General features: G+C 30.5%; 3 protein-coding genes across 4 annotated transcripts; all 3 read left to right on the plus strand.

The window, feature by feature from the left end:
- The first annotated feature begins 3,921 nt into the window (after positions 1 to 3,921).
- On the plus strand, positions 3,922 to 6,802 carry LOC101488345 (ALA-interacting subunit 1-like). Its single transcript, XM_004486703.4, has 8 exons — positions 3,922 to 4,095; positions 4,289 to 4,347; positions 4,510 to 4,584; positions 4,677 to 4,793; positions 4,883 to 4,953; positions 5,355 to 5,655; positions 5,889 to 6,178; positions 6,636 to 6,802. Exons 1-8 carry the CDS (start codon positions 4,014 to 4,016, stop codon positions 6,691 to 6,693), a joined length of 1,053 nt encoding a protein of 350 aa, XP_004486760.1. The 5' UTR covers positions 3,922 to 4,013; the 3' UTR covers positions 6,694 to 6,802.
- Positions 6,803 to 7,631: 829 nt separating this feature from the next.
- LOC101495162 (protein JINGUBANG-like) lies at positions 7,632 to 10,182 on the plus strand. 2 transcript variants are annotated; one of them, XM_012715724.3, is made up of 2 exons: positions 7,632 to 8,490; positions 9,319 to 10,182. In XM_012715724.3, the coding sequence occupies exons 1-2, from the start codon at positions 7,912 to 7,914 to the stop codon at positions 10,099 to 10,101; spliced, it is 1,362 nt and encodes a 453-aa protein (XP_012571178.1). In that variant the 5' UTR covers positions 7,632 to 7,911; the 3' UTR covers positions 10,102 to 10,182. The 2 variants fall into 2 exon arrangements, with proteins under 2 accessions (XP_012571178.1, XP_004487224.1); XM_004487167.4 differs by having other exon boundaries at positions 9,322 to 10,182.
- A 1,138-nt stretch (positions 10,183 to 11,320) lies between these two features.
- Positions 11,321 to 14,124, plus strand: LOC101515592 (uncharacterized). The gene is made up of 4 exons (XM_004486702.4): positions 11,321 to 11,821; positions 12,358 to 12,802; positions 12,909 to 13,024; positions 13,592 to 14,124. Exons 1-4 carry the CDS (start codon positions 11,476 to 11,478, stop codon positions 14,005 to 14,007), a joined length of 1,323 nt encoding a protein of 440 aa, XP_004486759.1. The 5' UTR covers positions 11,321 to 11,475; the 3' UTR covers positions 14,008 to 14,124.
- Positions 14,125 to 16,503: the final 2,379 nt, after the last annotated feature.

Genomic DNA, 16,503 nt, shown 5'->3' on the forward strand with positions numbered 1-16,503 from the left:
AAAAAAAATTGAAAAAACAATTTATGCCACCGAAAATATTACTGGGTTCAGTCGTGGACTAGGTCGCTCTCTTTAAGACATTTCGAGGCACTTACCAAATTGTGAAAGGCAGACTATCAATCACGAAGTGCTCATGATAAAACAACTCACATACATTGTATCGTAGTTCTCATGCACCGTAGAAAACCGTTTTAGAATTACACCATCAATATGGCAGTTGAATGACTAGCACTCGTAATATGGTACTAAGACCACTCAAAAGAAAGAGAATAAGTGAGAAAGAAAGGGGGAGAAGAGAGAAAATATGTGGAGAGCTTTTGGTGTGCTTTTCCAACTAAGGAGAACCCTATATTTATAGAGAAAATATGCAACTAGATCATAGAAAAAAGAGCGATCCATTAGGTTTGATACACTAAATGTGCGCTCTAATCTTTAGGTTTTTTTACCACATAAACGTTCGCTCCAATCTGATGAGCGTTTCCACCAAGAAACGATAAAATAGCTAGGGTGTGATCAAAGAACTGACGCCCGAAATTGGAGGCAAGGAACTGACTGGATCAAATGCTGAATGTTGACTCAGTGGAGGGCAATTATGTAATTAATGTATCAATGAAAGATAAAAATGCAAGCATTCATTTAAAATTAAATAAATAAAAATTTATTAATTTTTAGTACCACCACCTTGGAGCACGTCCCAGATTTCATACCTCCACCTTATAAACACTAGTAGTGTATGTTATCACTCCTAGGTGGGACTTTCTTATTTTTTAATTCACACCAACACTAGCTCTCATTAATGTCATCATTATTTTCAACAATCTTCCAAGAATATTATCATCATTTCCAACAGAGGCAGATTATGAGAGTCAAATCCTTAGACCGATACTTAGAGGCAAAAGGCAAAGAAAATTTGTAGAGTCTCTAATGATCAAGTTCCATAGGTAAAAAGGGTTTTTGGAAATTCGCAAAGGTTGAAGCACGCAGTGGCATTTACTCCTCAGTTTCTAAGCATTGTTCTTTTTCTTTTGGCTATGTTGTTTTGTTTCAAGGAATGATTGTCAAAACCAAATTGTTAAATAGTTCTATTTTCCAACAACATGGATCCTGCATAGGAATTATGTATTTTCTTTTAACCTGGCAAAATGAATATATTAAAAAAAAACATTTTAAGCACAAGAGAGGCTTAGAACAAGAACAAAAGAAAGTGTAAACATTTTTTTTTGTATGATTGAAAAACAAACTAGAAACACAAACTAAGTCAATGCATATTAACCACAAGCTATGTCAATGCATATTAAGGATTGAAAGCACCATTGATTATATTCATAACAAAATACTTTTACATACAATTTGATCAATATAACGCCCCAAATTTTGTATTAAACTATTTTATTAAAGAAATAGAATTTTAAATAATTAATTTAGCATTAAAATTATTTCGGAATACATGTTGATTAATTTTAAGATTATTTTTTATATATATGTGTTTTCTATTATGTGCTAATTTTGTACATATTAGACTAAATGAGTGATATAAATAACAACTATTAAATTTTATTTTTTTATATATTTTTCTAAAAATAATAGTATATTGGTGTACATATTTTAAAGAATAAAATTTTAGGTAATTTTACGTGTATATGTGCCTTCGTAGTCAATGTGATATTTTCTTGTAGGCTTGACTAATGTTAAGTATGCACTTATATTTAATTATTTTTAAATATATCTTATTTTAATTATTTATTTTACAAATAATTATCTTCAAATATTAGTAATATTGATATTGATTTTCTTTATTTTTATATAGTTGCTATGGTATGATGATTTTATACATATTTATTGTGATTTAGTAATTAATATAAATTGTTGGTGTTATATTTATTTATTTTATTATTTTGACTATTCTAAAAAGATGATGTATTTCTATGTGATTATTTTGAAAAATATGATAGTAATAATTATAGTTATTATTTTAAATATGAGAGTTTTGATTAAAATTATATTTATCAATGTTAAAGAAAAAATAATATTATGTTAAAATGAGTATTTTGCATAAAAAGTTTCTAGCATGGATAAGTAAAATAATTATTTATTTATAGATAACTTTTAGAAATACTAAAAAATGAATTTTGGACCAGACGACTTTTACACAACTATTTCCTACTTCTGACTTCTGCATATTAATTTGGGCTATTATTGGTTGGACATTTCTTTCCTACACCTATGGGTTGCTTATTACACCCCAATTTCTGTCGTCACAGAGGACGCTCCTGTATTCGGCTTACAGATTGTTTTACTCTTCTATTTGTCCATTTGCTATCTGCACCTCTCCATCTGCAATAAAAAATAGAGCAACCGCAACACTAAACCCTCTTTCTCTCAAATTCACTTCTATCAATTCCTTGATATTTGAATCGATCCCACCCAACCGCAACACCCATAATTGTATAAAAAAATGCTTATATATAAAATTAAAAAAAAAAAAATTGATGAAGATTTTGAAAATTGGAAAGAAATTTTAATAGTGTTTATTATATGTGTATCAACATATGTCTCTGTAATCTATCTAGGCAACTACATTAAGCAACCATGATTTTTTTTTTTTTACTCATGCAACTATAAATATATATATATATATATATATATTTAAAAAATCCTCAATAATATCACTAATTTCAGAATTGTGATTGAAATTATAAATAGTGATATTTTTTTGTTATTTTAAAGTAAAACAAAAGTCATTTTTTGAATAATGAATTAATGTCACTATCTTCTACTACTGCTAATAATACGAAAAGACACACATATTTGGCTTAAAGATTATAGTTAGTATTATATGGTATACACTAAAACTTAATTGTTTAAAACAAATGTACTTCAAATTCTAGTAGAGTTTATAAAATTTATTTACATTATTATCAGGGCAAAATTGAACTTTAATAGAAGACTCAGTTATGTGTGAGAATAATGCACTCATCAATAATAAATTGTATCTTTTTAATGAATCTCTATAAAAGAAAGCAATGTTTTCTTTAATGTTTAATGTGTTTTTTTATTTAAATGTCAAGTTATTTAACAAAATTCATTATTTAATTATTATTATTATTATTATTATTATTATTATTATTATTATTATTTAAAATAGTCAATTATTTAATTATTAGTATTTGTATTTTATGTCAACTTAGTTATTTAATAGGCTAAATTACATCTGTGGTCCTTTAACTTAATTTCAAGTAACGTTTTAGTCCTTTATAACTAAAGTGAATCATAATTCTGATCCTCTGTATTGAAAGAATTAAACAATTTATTAATCTAAATTTGCAATAGCAATTTAGTTTTTTAAATTGAAAAACTTAATTGAATTTAATTAATTTTTGCATCAAGACAAACATAGACCCCTTAAAATTATGATATTAGGTGTATTTGTTTGAGTTTAAATACAGATAATTTTTGTTTTAAATGATTTAGAGATTCTTTTTATAAAAAAAATTAATTCCTGTTTATTTACTATTATAAAAATAATTTTTTTAAAAATGTTTTTAACCTATTTATATATAACTTTATAAAAATAATTTTTTAAACTATAAAATTACCATAAAAAGTAATTTCCATACCTAACCTATCATCAACCCAGAATAAATAAAATATTTCAAATTTTTCAACCACATTCGTACATTTTATTAATAACTAAAAAGAAGAAAAAAAATTAGACATAAAAATAGTTGAAATGAAACTTTTAAATTGTGAAGAAAATAATAATAAAAAATGATGTGAATAAAAACATCATTTATATCCATTGGACATGAAAATTTGAGCGATAGTTCCGGGGGGTGAAATAGTCCAATATTCAACAATGAGATTGTGTGGTCCTCCAACATTGATAAAATAAAACAAAACTGCATTACTTACGTACACATACTCTCTTCAAATCTTAACCACTTCAATAATGTTAATGTAACTTATCTTATTTTATTTTATTTTTATCATTTCCTATCAACCAAAACGAAACCATGATGGATATGACTCCTAAAATCGGTGGCAAAGAAGGACAATCTCCTCCCAATTCAAAGAAAACTTCCAAGAAACCCAAATGTATGTTTTTCACTTCAATCATTTCTTACATAACATGTCTTGTTTGATTGGTTTTTGTCTTCCTATATTGATGCACCTTGAAACAATCATTCATTTCCTTATGGTTTTGTGGAATTGGAACAACATTTGTTATTGCTTTATTTGTACAAAGTTGTGTTGCATTATTATTGCTCATAATTTTTTTAATTTGTAGATTCAAGATTCTCACAACAAGAACTTCCTGCATGGAAACCGATTCTAACACCTGGATGGGTATAACATGATGCAAAATTACTCATTTAATTACTTTTACAATAGTTTCATACTATGCAACAGTTTAATTAAGGCGTGGCTTCTTATTATTTTTCTTTTTAATGTTATAATAATTATTGATCACTGCTTAATTAATTTATTTATTTTTTGTAATTTTCCCAGGTTATTGCCACATTTACTGTGATTGGAATAATTTTTGTCCCTGTTGGTCTTGCTTCATTGTTTTCATCAGAAAAGGTAACATAACAATATACATAGAATGAAATGAAGTTTAGGTACTGAAAAATATGAATGTTATTATAATGATAAAGAAATGAATACTAATGCAGGTGGAGGAAGCTGTATTCAGATATGATGACACGTGTCTTTCTTCCTCTAATGCTGAAAATGCGTTGGCATATATTAAAAGCGATACCACTAACAAGACCTGCACCACCAAATGGATTGTTAGTACATTCTGTTCTATGTTGCACAAGAGTTTTTTATTTTTATTTTTTTAAATCTAATTTGAAATAATTAGTTGCAAATTTTGCAGGTTGAGCACAAAATGCAAGCTCCTATTTTTATCTACTATCAGCTTGATAATTACTATCAAAATCATCGCAGGTATGCACGATTTACAGTAAATTATTCTTTTAAAAAACAACAACAAATTTATTTGACGCATATCATATGCGCAAGTGCAATTTTCTCGAATGTGTCAACTTTTTACTACTGTAACATGCGCAGACATAGTTTAAATCTCGTATGAAACAGTTGTAAAATGACAATAAAGGTCACCGTAATTAATAATAATTTATGATGTTTAATGCATTTTTTTAACATTAAGCAAACACCTTATTTCTGTTTAATTAAAACTGCTAGAAACATATCTTTTTTTTTTTTTAATTGAAACTGCTAAAACAGATTTCATTTTATTTTATGCAGAACATGATATATGAACACAGAAAGTAATTTTGGATTGAAATTAATATTGCAACTAATATGATTTTGACTTATTCTTGCAGATATGTGAAGAGTAGAAATGACAAGCAATTGGCAAATAAGGCATCTGAGGGGGAAACAAACAACTGTTATCCTGAAGACAAGACAAAAGGCAATGAGCCAATTGTTCCTTGTGGCCTCATTGCATGGAGTATGTTCAATGACACCTACAAATTTTCAATGAACAACAAGGATTTGACTGTTAACAAAAAGAACATAGCATGGGAGAGTGACAAAAGTTCTAAATTTGGTCATGATGTTTATCCAAAAAACTTTCAGGGTGGAGAATTGATTGGTGGTGCAAAACTCGACGAAAGCATACCCGTAAGTCTCACATTTGATAAACAATTTAATTTAGCGTTTATTTCATATCAATTTTTATGTATAAACTATTTATATACCAAAAGATAAAATAAAGTTGATTTTTTTTTTATATATAAGTTATCGTATATAATTTATGAAAATAAAGTGAAAATAGCTTATAAACATGTCATAATCTATTTGTGTAAGCTGTTGTGAATTCACAAGTTATTTTGTTTTCTTGTGGCGTGTATCAGTTGAGTGAACAAGAAGATCTCATAGTTTGGATGAGAACAGCAGCATTACCAACTTTCAGAAAACTATATGGGAAGATAGAATCTGATCTTGAAGCTAATGATGTGATAGACATAGTAATACAGAACAATTATAACACATATGAGTTTGGAGGTAAAAAGAGGCTTGTTCTCTCAACCACAACTTGGATTGGTGGCAAAAATCCCTTCTTGGGGATGGCATACCTTTCTGTTGGAGGAGTATCCTTGTTATGTGCCATAGGATTCATTCTTCTTTATGTCATCAAGCCAAGGTAAAGGAAATATTGTGCTCATCCTATACATCTTTTATGGTTCTATGTTTATTTTTAGCAATACATTTTGTAACATTAACTTTTGAACACATATTTTCTATTAGTTGAAATTTATATGCATTATGATCAAATTTATGTGGAGATCCACATGGTTTAATGAAATTCATTCTCAAAATAGTAAGACCATTTGAATTTCAACTAATATAAAAAAAGTATTTAAAGAGAAAATGTGTTGATGATAATCGTTTGTTTGTTGTTGTATGCATGCTTCTAAATATAATCACACAAAGTTATGAATCTTAAACCTAATTTTATGTCTATTGGCTACATAGTAGAGATAAATTGATAAATATTTTTGGTTATTAATTTCTAATTAGCACTTTGTTTTTTTTTTTTTATTACTAATTTCTAATTAGCACTTGTGAGCTAACATTGCTATATATTTCTCTGTGTGCAGACCTCTTGGAGATCCATCCTACTTGTCTTGGAACAGAAATCCGGGGATTTTAAAATGATGTGCTATTATTCTCAACTTTTTTTTTGACAATTCACTATTCTCTTGTCACTACTAGTTCTTTGTAGCAAATAGATTCATTCTGAAATTAGTTATTTCTTTTTTTATTAGGTACGAGTTTATATAAACATTTTTCATTCTTTTATATAAATATATTACAAATTTTGATATGAAAAACAGACTAATTCAACTTCTTTTTTACGTGTCTTAAAAAAATTAAAATTCACTACAATTCATCAATTTGACTCATTTGATTCGATTTTAAAACGAAGTTATACAAGACAAATTAATATTTAAACTTCTTAAAAATAAAAAAATTACAAAATTATATAACTATATTTTTTAAATTAAAATAATCTCAACAATTGATTCAAAATCAAATTCGCATAAAATTAAATTCCGACAAATTGAGGTCACCTACAATAATGTTTTTGGGTTAAATGGATTGAAAGAGACAAAAGCACATTTGGTGATAGAGAAACAATAGCACAACACAAATATATGTGAGAAATTATGATGTCAAATTTCAGAGCATTTGGTGAGCCACTTTAATGATTGAAATTGAACCTTGACAGAATTCCATTAATAGTCTTACAATCAATGCCATCAGATAATTCAGAAAAACGGTTAAGACCAATTGCATTTACCATGATGTAATAATTTTAGAAAAACAATATGGGCTCGTCGGTTAATTCAAAAGAAATTTGTCCATTTGATTTTTATACTTTTCTTTCACATAGCCTTTCAAATATATGATGAGTAGTGTATGTGGCCTTTCTCCTATAGAAAAAATATTTTTTTTAATACTCTTATACTAGGTGTGACAGCTAAGAAGTGTAAAGAAAGAAATAATTTATTTGTTTTTATATTTTGGGTGATGTAATAGAAAAAGAAAGAGATTAAAAAAAAGGGATCATATAAAGAAATGTGTGAAACAAATATGTTCACATGTTTTCATGTAAAACTCAAGAGAGGAATATGTTTATTGTTTTTTTGGTGTCCCCATAAAACAATAACCATAAACAGTTGGTGAGAGAGCAGTTGTAAATGATAACATATTGATGAATTGCAATAAAGCAAGTTATAGCAAACATCTACTACCACTATATACCATAACCCCAATACACCAAACCAAACTTCATTCATTCATAAACCACAACTCATCATAAGTCATAACATTAACACATGACACAAAAAATGAAATAATAATCTTTCAACAATGGATTCCCCAAACTCACCTGATTTTGCTTTTACATCCTCAACCAAACATAACAACAACAACATCTTTAGAAGCCATTCTACAAAAGAAAGTCCTTTCTCAAACTTTCTCAACTCTCCATCTCATCTATCATGTCCTACACTCTCTCGTAGCCTTCAAAACTCTCCCATTTCATCACCACATCATCACTATTTTCCCACTAAAATCTCTGATTCTGATCACCCAAAAACAACATACCACTGTGCCTCTTCTGTCCTAAGAAACGATGGACAAATCATGTCAATAGCATTGTCATCATCATCAAGTGGTTTACTTTACACTGGCTCTGATTCAAATCTTGTAAGAGTATGGAAACTACCCGAGTTCACAGAATGTGGACAATTGAGGACTAAAGCTTCAAAGATAGTGGCAATTGAGGTTTCTAATGACACTGTTTATGCAGCTTATGGTGATGGAAAGATTCGAATGTGGACAATGATTTGGGATACTAATCATAAGGTGTTGAAGCATGTTCGATCTGCTACTATTCCTAAGACACTTGGATATGTTCGTAGCTACATTGCAGGGAAAGACAAGACTGTAAGTGTCTACCATAATTAATTGCATCCTTAACTTCATGTTACATTTTTTATATATAGTTTGTTCACAATCATAGATATATCAAAGATGTTTTCTTCACACATTATTTTATATGAACGTCCTATATTCATGTTGTATTTTATAAGGTGGTGTTGGATACCCTGTCACACTTTTGTGTCTCAAAATAACACAACTCAGATATATAGTAAGATAGTAAGGACTAATTAAGAAATTTTCTTGATACATATAATATATATATATACTAAAATTAATTTCATGGATTCAAATTTTTGTGTCATGGTTACTAAAAAAAAACAGGATAACTTCTGCATATTTATGCATATTTAAGGTGTGTTTGTTATGGTATTCTTCGTAAAATAATATTTATGTATGTTAGTAACGGTTCTTTTTTTACAAAAAGCATATAAAAATAATTTAAAAACTGTTTCAAATGATAAATAGTTTATAAAGAATCATTTTTTGTAATTGTTTTTTTTTAAAAAGTGATTTTTATTACAACAAATAAATATAAAACAGTTATTTTACTGAATATCAGAATAATTTTTTTAGAATTTATAACAAACCGCTTTTCTATGAAGCCAAAATTACTTTTACAAATGGATTAAAATAATTCACCAAATATATAATCAAAGTATATTTATGAGCCGAAACAAAAACCAAACATGATCTTAGACTCATGTAACCATTTTATAATTTAAAAAATAATAATGTGAGTGAGTACCTAATAATGAATCACTAATCTTAAGTCTTAGTTCCAATTTGTGATATCTAATTAACATTTTGTGTTTTGGTGGTTCCATAACTCAGCAGATGAAGCATAAGAGAGTAATAACATCAATAGCAATTAACACAGCAGAGGACATTTTATACACTGCATCACTTGACAAAACAGTAAAACTATGGCAAATTTCAGACATGAAATGTATAGAGACAATCAAAGCACACAATGAGCCAATCAATGACATAATTGTATCAGATGATGGAGTTCTCTACACTGCCTCCGACGATGCATCGGTCAGAGTTTGGCGTCGAAATTTCTGTAGCCATGACCAACCTCATTCTCTCACAGTAACTCTTCATGCCAAATTTTCCCCTGTGAAAGCATTGACACTAGCCAATGATGGAGGAATTTTATATGGTGGATGCACTGATGGTTACATACATTATTGGTTAAAGGGTTGGTTTGTAGGACAATTGCAATATGGTGGTTCAATTCAAGGACACACACATGCAGTGTTGTGTTTAGCTAGTGTTGGAAAATATGTAGTTAGTGGTTCAGCTGATTCAACAAGTAGAGTTTGGAGTAGAGAACAAGATGGACAACAACATGTTTGTTTGGCTGTTTTGGTTGGTCATAGAGGACCAATTAAGTGTGTCACAGCTTTTTTAGGAGGATGTAATTTGGTTGATGATGATAATGAAGAAGATTCTTGCAATGTTTGCACTGGAAGTCTTGATGGTGTCTTGAAGCTTTGGCGTGTCACTCATACAAAAAATGTTCATGATCATAATAGTAATAATACTATGTGTTTGTCTCAACCTGAGAACAAGTATTTTGATTTTTACAAGGGATTTCAACGACCACTATAGTTTATATAGTTTTTGTTTGTAATTTTTGCACTAATTGAGATAAGTGAATCAAGTAATTTATAGATATCAAAATCTGTCAAGTATTAACATTAGTGCTAATGAAAATAGGATTAATGTTTAAAATATGATATTATGTTATAAAACTATATAAAGCAACAACTTGTTAAAAGACCAAAATATCAGTTACTATATTACAAAAATCGGTCACTAAACAATTTATAGATCAAATTAATTACCAATTTATTTTGGTTGAAAACTACTAGTCACTAATAGTTAACGATTAATTTTATTTGTTTTTATATCATATATTTACTAAAAATGTAAAACTATTTTTTTTCACAGTGTTGAATATATGAATTACTTCAATTATATATGTTTTATTTAAAACATTTTTAATTGATGATGTACGACTAATTACTATTCTTAAATTCCAAAATATTTAACATAAATAACATAATACATAATTTCAAGGAAATGGTAGAAGGGAAATAATACATAAGGAAAAAAATAAGCAAAATAGAGATAGAGAAGGTCTTGTTCAATGAATTACAATTGTATTTGTGGATTCTAAGATACCATGTTGTTGTTGTGCATCAACACAAGAATCTCTCTTCTTAAGGAACCGGTAAAGACCATAACATAACAAACGCAAAACACAGAGAATTGATATGGTGACGAAAGTTGATAGAAGATAGCTTACGATGGAATCGGAACGCTTGCATCCAAACAGAGCTCCAAGACACACCATGTTAGAGTTTGCATGATTGAAAAATATAAGCAACTTATAAATATTGATTTGATGAAGCTGCACGAATCATATCATATATATGTTTTTCAGAATATATACTATAATATTCTACTTAGTCTATTCTTGCCTTTCAATATTAGGACTATTTTGGTCCCTTCTTTGTCAAATAAGGAATAACGTCTCACAATCCTACCTTTTAAGGTATTCACAGAACCTTCCAATATTTTTCTATTTAAATCAACAGTAGTAATTATAATTATATAGATTAAAAATAACATTTTGATACAAAAAAAAATGATAAAATATACCTAAAGCAGTTGATAGATATAATTGCAATTTTCATTTACACATGGTGTTACTTGATGTTAAATTCAGAATTATGCAATTGTAAGTATGTGAATGATTTTTTGTTTGTACTCGAAGCATTTTAGTGGTTAAGAATTAATCAGTGATCACATTAATATCCCCTAATTTTAGATGTGGAGTGAGAGGAGCAAAAGGCAAATTAAAAAAAAAAAAAATTAAAAACAAAGAAAAAAGAAAAGAACAATAAAATTGAATGTGATAATCTCGAAAGCTGTCTGTGACATTGAGTGGGACACTCTCCGAACAAAGCCACCACCGCCATGTTAGAACGTACACTCTCCTCCCGACGCGGCAACCCTCACGGCGAAGGAGACGACGACGTGGGCGTCAATGGTGACGAATCAAAGACGAAGAAACAGCAACACATCCTCTTCCGGTTTACAAACAGAGCTTCAACCTACTTCTCCCGAACGTTAGGTTTTGGTGGCCTTTACGTCCCGTGTGTCGCAATAGCATTGCTTCTCTTATTAGCTTTCTCTTTCATCTTCACCTCTCGCGGCTTCGTCTGCATCTCATCTTCCTCTTTCTACCGACCCGCTTCTCGCGCCGCTTTTTTCGGTCTCGATGGTCTCGACTCCGATTTTGGAGTCCTCGGTGTGCCCTGCTGTAAGTCTCTTTGCACTGATCTGATCTGATCTCATCTCATCTCATTCATTCTTTTTTAGAAACATCGTTATTTTTAGGTTTTGTTTGAATCGAGATAAAAAATAAAATGCAAAATTGTAGCTTAGAAGTTGGTTGTTTCTTGTGTGTGGAAGATCAAAATGAAGTGTTTCTCGATTGGAATGTTAAATCATCGAGAATTCTTTTTTATTTTATTTTAAATATTCAATTTATTATTTATTTTGTTGATCCTTATTGGAATCTAATTTCCTTCTCTTTTTGCATAATTGGTTCATTTTGAATGCTGGTGAATAACTTTTTTAGTCGAGAGTAAGATGTGGATTTTTCGTTTTAGTGGCATTTTATATTCCTTATTAATCACATTTCCTTTCGAACTGTGGAGAATGATTTGATAATGCGAGTGTTGGATTGACAATTTCATTTCCTGTTGTTTCAAACTTTTGGTTTCTGATTTTGAAATTGTGTGAAGTCATACTGTTTGTTGTTGTTGGATACTTATAATTTTATTCTTGGTAAAGGCAGATCGAAACACGGTAAAACTGTAGAATGGACATCGAAAGATCTGCTTAAGGGTCTAGAAGAGTTTGTTCCTATATATGAAACACGGCCAATCAAAAACAACATGTATGGGATGGGTTTCGATCACAGCTTTGGGCTTTGGTTTATGGCTCGCTGGCTGAAACCGGATCTGATGATCGAGAGTGGTGCTTTCAAGGGACATTCGACTTGGGTTTTGCGGCAAGCTATGCCAGACACACGGATTATTTCTCTTTCACCTAGGCATCCAGAAAAGTATCTAAAAAAGGGACCTGCATATGTTGATGGTAACTGCACATATTATGCTGGAAAGGACTTTGTAGATTTTGGAAGTGTTGACTGGCCAAAAGTGATGAGCAAACATGGGATTACTGACCTTAGTCGGGTTCTTATATTTTTTGATGACCATCAGAATGAATTGAAAAGGTGAATTATAAAATCTTTGAGATGCTTGATTCCATAGTTTACTACTTTTGATGAAATTGCTGCTGCTTATTATCATTGTTTATTTTTTATGTGTGATAATGACCAGAATTGAACAAGCTCTGAAAGCTGGGTTCCGGCATCTTGTTTTTGAGGATAACTATGACACTGGTACTGGTGACCATTATTCATTGAGGCAGATATGTGATCAAGTTTATATACGAGGTGTGTAAATTCTTACTTTCCTATTGAATCATCATATTTTATTGATTTTTCTTTCTGTTTCAGTGAGAAATGCATGCATATAATTTGACAAAAAATGTATGATAATCCAACATGCAAAACCAGCAAATTGATGGAAAACAAACTAGTTTGTAGTGAAACAAACATAAATCTATATAGTAACTTGAAAGGTTCAAACCCCATAAATGGCAGCAAATCCGCATTTTGGTCACCAGGAAACAACCATATATTAGAGCCTTGCAAACTGTTTGGTTGACAACTTTTTAAGCTCATAACTCCTATATTTAGGCATGTCTGCATGACCAATGCTGACACCCATACGGCAATTGTAACATGTGCCAGACACCTCTAACAAGTGTGCCTAGAAAAGAACCTTTTTTTCTTCTCATTGACACACCTATGACATTCATCCAACACAACTACAGTAGAATGAGCACAAATTTTAAACTTCATACTGGTGGAGTTACCTCTTTAAATTTTAAACTCTTTCTAAATTAATCTAGTAGCAATGGAAATGGAAATTGACTTTTGTTCTTTTGTCGATCTAAGGTGGGGGACACAGTTGCTTTAAAGACAGTGATGAAGCTAGGATCAGGTCAAGAAGGAAGCAATTCTGGGAGAAAGCAGTTGATATGGAAGAACTGTGCGGGCCAGGGGAAGCATGGTGGGGAGTTAGAGGGTACATGCGTGACAACTTCAATCACAGTAATAAGCCAATATCTTATGCACAGCATTTCCAGAATAGCCGGTATGTTGAATCTATTCTTGATGTGTACTGGGAACTCCCACCGGTTGCTGGTCCATCCCTCACCCATCAAACCAGATATGATCCTGCTCGTGCTCCCAATCCTGTTGTTGAAGATGGGCGATATGGTTTGTTCCAGCGGCTTGGTTTGGCTAAACTTGACAAATCTGTATTTAATGGATACACTCAGATGGTTTATTTACAGATATCTGAACAATAATTTACAGTTGCTTAGACAAGGGTACGATGTAGTTGAATGAATTTGTGTACCTGTATTATGTACGAATATTTGTTTCAGCCTGATTTGGCTTAAGATATAGTTCTTTTATTCTTCTTCCCCTTTTTCCTTTTTCAAATTCTAGTCAGTTATCTTTACTCACTGTTCAATTCTTTGTAATTTTGATTTAATTACTTGTTCATGTATGGCCGCAAATTTGATTGCCAAAATGGTTATGTGTCAGTCTTATATGATTTATCACTAACTTATCATCTCATAAGTTCGGTCTCACAATATTCATGACAAACTACAAACTGCAAATCACCATGAAAACTGGTTAATTTGCACAATAATTCAGTCTTGCCTTGAGTGGGTGCTTATTATGTTGTTTATTAAACCAGAGATGTAACATTAGACCAAATCAATTTACTGATTATTCTTCATAATATAGATGTTGGTTTCAAAATCTGGCATTCTATAACTAAGCATGCAAGATTCATGGTGACTGAACTGTAAAGTATGCCTCCTTATGAGAAAGTGGTACTATGCCACATGACCCTACCTCTAATTCGTGAGAAAAGGTGTTTTATGGGTAATAGAAAATTTATAATGATGTTAATAAATGACTGAGTGGTTTGAAAGAGGCGACAGTGGGGATACTCATCATAAAAAATTCTATCACAATTCATCCAATGCTATCATACTTTAAACAATCTTAACAGTAAAATGTTCGATTATATTATATTGGTTTTTTGTACTGGACCATTTTATTATTATCATTCTAATTATATAATTCTTTAAAATGTGCACTAAATTTAAAGGCCTATGCAATTGGGTATTAGAGCAGAGTTTTGCACAATTTGCAAGAACTCCATATTTCCGATAAATATAAATTGCTCACTTGTTGGTGGCAAGATTGCCTATTCTAATGGATGCTGCAAGAAATTGTATTCTAGAGAAGAGTTTAACCTAAAATAATTGCAATATTCTTTAGAACACCTCATTTATTTACTCTTCCCCTTTTATTTTTTAAAAGTTGTTATATAATCTCTTCTATAAACATATATTCTAGCTAGTATTCCACATTTTGTAAGTATCACTAAAATAATTATAGCTAGTATTCCACATTTCTTAAGTATCATAATTTTGTACAGTTTATGATTAAAAAAACTGTTATATTAATACTTAAAATTACCAATTAATGTAATCAACTAAAATTATAATATGTATGGAATAACATTAAGCAAAAAACATTAAACTATATGCAGAGTTCTCTTCCTATTCTTTTGTCGCCTGTGATGTGCCTCCACAATCAAGAAGAGAAGAAACGTTGCATTGAAGCTTTGCTTCCATAAATTTTTGTCAAAAAGAAAGAACAAATACATAAGTAAAATACATGAATAATTGTAAAGGAAAAAGCACAACAAGCAATTATTTTCATACAGCAACAAGAATCCAAAGGTACACAAAACAGAGATGCAAACGAATTACTATGTGTATATCTTGTTTGGATAAGTCTTAGCCACACAATGTCCATGACTACTAAGGCTTACGTGACTTTGATTTTTTCGACTATTTTCACCGCGAGTGTGTATCATCAATACAGTTATTCTCAGAAGTCGCTTGTCCACGACCTACTCCGCGCATAGGTCTAAGTATTGGTCGTGGCGTCCTCCTATTGATTAATCCACTTCGGGATGAATTGCCTTAGGACGGCACACACCCAATCCCTCGAGGGAGGGCATAGCCCTGTGCTAATTTTGGATTGATAACGTAAAATATTATAATTGATTGACATAAATATTATAAAGAGAAATGCATAATAATGTTATAAAAAAAATTTATAATAAGATGACAACAAAATAGATTTGAAAGTTTGTTTTATGTATACAAATTGAAAATAATATAGGTAAGATCTTACGATTTCAAAGAGTTACCGCGTAGAGACGTCAAAGAAGATGATTTCGAATTGTGAATCGGCGAGACGGTTGAGGATGACGAATCAAAAGTGGACCACGAAGGAACGTTGCCACTTTTTTTGGACCGAGAGGATGATTGTGAATAGTGAATCGGCAAGACGGTCGAGGATGAGGAAGCACAAGCTAACCGCGAGGGACGTTACCACTTTTTTGGACCGCAGAGGGACGTTGAAGAGGATGAGGTAGCAGAGAAAGTTGGAGTATCTTAACGACGAAGTGAATACATTAGAATCGAGAAAAAGAAACTCTTGGAGGATATTAAGATGAAGGAGAAAGCTTTTAGAAACATTAGGGATTAAGATGATTAAAAGAGAAAAAAAAATTAGAAATTAAGTAGAAAAAAAATGAAGTGAAAAACAACAACTTTTTAACAGGGGTGTACACATCAGATCAGCTTTTTTGCTGATGTGAAATATATTTGTGGCAACAATAGAGTGAAGGAGTTTGTTTTAAATATATACTTATGATCCGCGCTTTGTGCAGGATATATATATATATATATATATATATATATATATAT

This window comes from Cicer arietinum, chromosome 1 (assembly GCF_000331145.2).
Source record: "Cicer arietinum cultivar CDC Frontier isolate Library 1 chromosome 1, Cicar.CDCFrontier_v2.0, whole genome shotgun sequence".
In the NCBI taxonomy this organism is placed as follows: Eukaryota; Viridiplantae; Streptophyta; class Magnoliopsida; order Fabales; family Fabaceae; genus Cicer; species Cicer arietinum.